We start from the raw sequence: 2,632 nt of genomic DNA on the forward strand, positions 1-2,632 counted from the left end.
CAGAGAACCATAATGCATATTGTGGTCTCATTAGTGTGTCATGCTGATAGCTCTACAATGCCTGGTTGGACGGAGTGGGTGGAGAAAGAAGACCAATTTCCATATATAAAAGTGTTTCTTATTTCAGTCCCCAAAAGCAATCAGGGAAGTAATCCAAAGGTGGTAGGGAGAAGTGCCAGCTAGGTGCAGATCTTCAGGAAAGCACTGGAACTGTGTGTGGTTCAGAACGGGCTGGGGAGAGAAAGGAATTGAAAAATCTGCAGACGGTTTATGTGGGCGGTGGGTAAGGTACCATGTGAAAGTTGGGAGTCTGGGTTCTGTATCTGGGTTCTGCTTTGTACTCTGGCCATGAGCAGCTCATACCAATTTCGTGTTTGCTGCCCTCTTTGTGAAATGAAACGATGCTGTACTTTTGAGCTTACAGGGTGAAAACTACACACAGGGGTGAGTTAATATATTCCATTTGGCTGAAGTTGGTATTTCCAAGCACTTGAAAATGTACCCTGTGTAAGCATGAACATATTTGCCTTTCTGCCTGGTGTACGTTAAGAATGGGACTTGAACAGACGTTTGTATGTACAAACCAGAAAATCTCTTTCCAGAATGAACAATTATAATTATTCATATCAGGTTTTGATGTATCCTTTTTTAAGGATTGCACTGTTATCATTGTGGGTATTGGGACAAACTTCCATTTAAGTGAGAAGATGCTTGCAAATACAAACTTTCTCTTTAAACTGCAGGTTTGGTGGTACCAGTAACAATACAGCGTCGTTTGGCACGCTAGCAAATCAAAATACCCCGACATTTGGATCACTGTCACAACAGGGTACCGGTTTCGGCACACAAAGCAGTGGATTCTCAGCTTTTGGGACAGGTGGAGGAGGTAGGAGAAGCTAAAATACAATAAACCTAACAGGCCCCATGTCTCCATTTTTCCTTGGAACTCAGGTGCGACGACTCAGCTCCCTTTCAAAAATCTGCCTGGTCCTGATCCTGCTATAGGGAAGGCACCATGGCCTGGAGAATTGAGCTGCAGAGTGGGGTGTAGCATCTTCTCAGAATTCCATCACTGATTTGCTGTGTGGCATGTCAATAAATCTGTTCTGCACACTGCATCAGATTATTGGTTTTCACCCCTTTTTTGTGGAGTTGTTCTTTCTTCTCAAAGGAAAATATTGAGGAAATAATGAATATTCAGTACCATATGCATGGGTATCTGTATGTAAGTACTTAGTGTCAAAAGAATATGCACTGCAAAACTGAGCTATAACACCAATAGCCAAATTTTTATCTGATATAGTTCAGTGAAGCTGCAGTGATTTACACAGGGCTGAGAACAGAGCCTTTGGTGGTCTGCCTGTCACCACTGGCTTGCATTAAGCACAAACTCCCGTCTTCAGAAAGCAGCCCTCTTACTTTCATGGAGAGGTGAATAAACCAGGCCATTGTATGCAATTGCTACTAATGAATGGACCTAGCTGATTAGCAATGAAAGCAAAGCCCTCGTAAGAACTGAGGCAAGTCACTTTTCTTCTAGATGGAGATTTGACTTTCATTGTTTGCCCATCACTCTTTAGAAATGTTTTTCATCTGTGTGTGGGAGGGGATATTTACTACAAATCTTAAGCATTCATTTTACCTTTTAACAATTGTTTTTCTAATCTTGCATTTCTTTCAGGGTTTGGTTTTGGATCATCGAACACGTAAGTGCCATTTTGTGTCTAACTCTTCATTAAAAATACAAATAGAACCAGAATAGAAGAATTGCAAGGTTTACAAGAGCAAGCTTTGAAAGTAGCAGTAACATTCTAGTTCTGATTTCCTTTTCAGTGGCACTGCGTAGAGGCTTATAGTGCAGGCTCTGAATGTGTGCTTTCCAGTGAGGTTAATCTTTCATATAAGAGAGAATTTTCAGTTAGATCACGCTCTTTCTCCACCTTTCAGGCACATGATGTGTGTGCTCAAGCTGTGTGTGTGAATCTAATATCTACTCCATTTGTCAGGTTGAAACAAGGAATGAAATAAATCGTTACCTTTCTGGCTGAATTGAGATGCTGATTTACAGTTAAAGAACGGGACTAAGATCTGAGGTTAACTCTGTCATCCACTCTGCCACTGGCTTGCTGGATTACTTCTAGCAAGTTTCTTTTACTTTGTTTCCCTGTCAAGTAGAGAGAGCATGTGTATCTCCAGATGGTAGGCTCTAGAATAAGCATAATTATATCTGGTTAGTATGTGTTGATGCAGTCTCAGGTAAAAGATGCTGAAAATACCAATGCGTTCTCATAATAAGTTTCTGATACTAGGGAGACTGGAAGCTTGTTTGAGAGATCTGCTGAATTAATACTGCCTGAGGGAGACTCTAGCACTCATTGCTGTGTTGTTTTTTTTTTTTCCTTGCTCCACAGATCTTCCTCTGGATTTAGTGGATGGAGAAGCTAAGAACATCCTGAACCTTCCTGTAGAACTGTGCCATAGCTCCTGTGTTCATGAGTCACCTACATGATCAATATCCAAACAGCTTTTCTTTTAAATACGAGTTCTTAGACTTTTTTTTAAGAAAAAGATTTTGCTTATTTTTATGCAACACTTGTTCTCGCTCTATATTAAACTATTTTATCTGCCTTGA

General features: G+C 40.6%; 1 protein-coding gene across 1 annotated transcript in view; it reads left to right on the top strand.

Moving 5' to 3' along the window:
• Nucleotides 1-2,632, top strand: part of NUP214 (nucleoporin 214kDa) — a gene marked incomplete at its 5' end in the record, with an annotated part of 43,745 nt that extends 41,113 nt beyond the window's left edge. The window contains 3 exons of the mRNA XM_009586625.1: nucleotides 744-886; nucleotides 1,682-1,706; nucleotides 2,412-2,632. Of these exons, the coding sequence (XP_009584920.1) occupies nucleotides 744-886; nucleotides 1,682-1,706; nucleotides 2,412-2,445 (202 nt within the window). The remainder of the gene's footprint in view (nucleotides 1-743; nucleotides 887-1,681; nucleotides 1,707-2,411) is intronic.

Source organism: Fulmarus glacialis, unplaced genomic scaffold (genome assembly GCF_000690835.1).
Source record: "Fulmarus glacialis isolate BGI_N327 unplaced genomic scaffold, ASM69083v1 scaffold22741, whole genome shotgun sequence".
In the NCBI taxonomy this organism is placed as follows: domain Eukaryota; kingdom Metazoa; phylum Chordata; class Aves; order Procellariiformes; family Procellariidae; genus Fulmarus; species Fulmarus glacialis.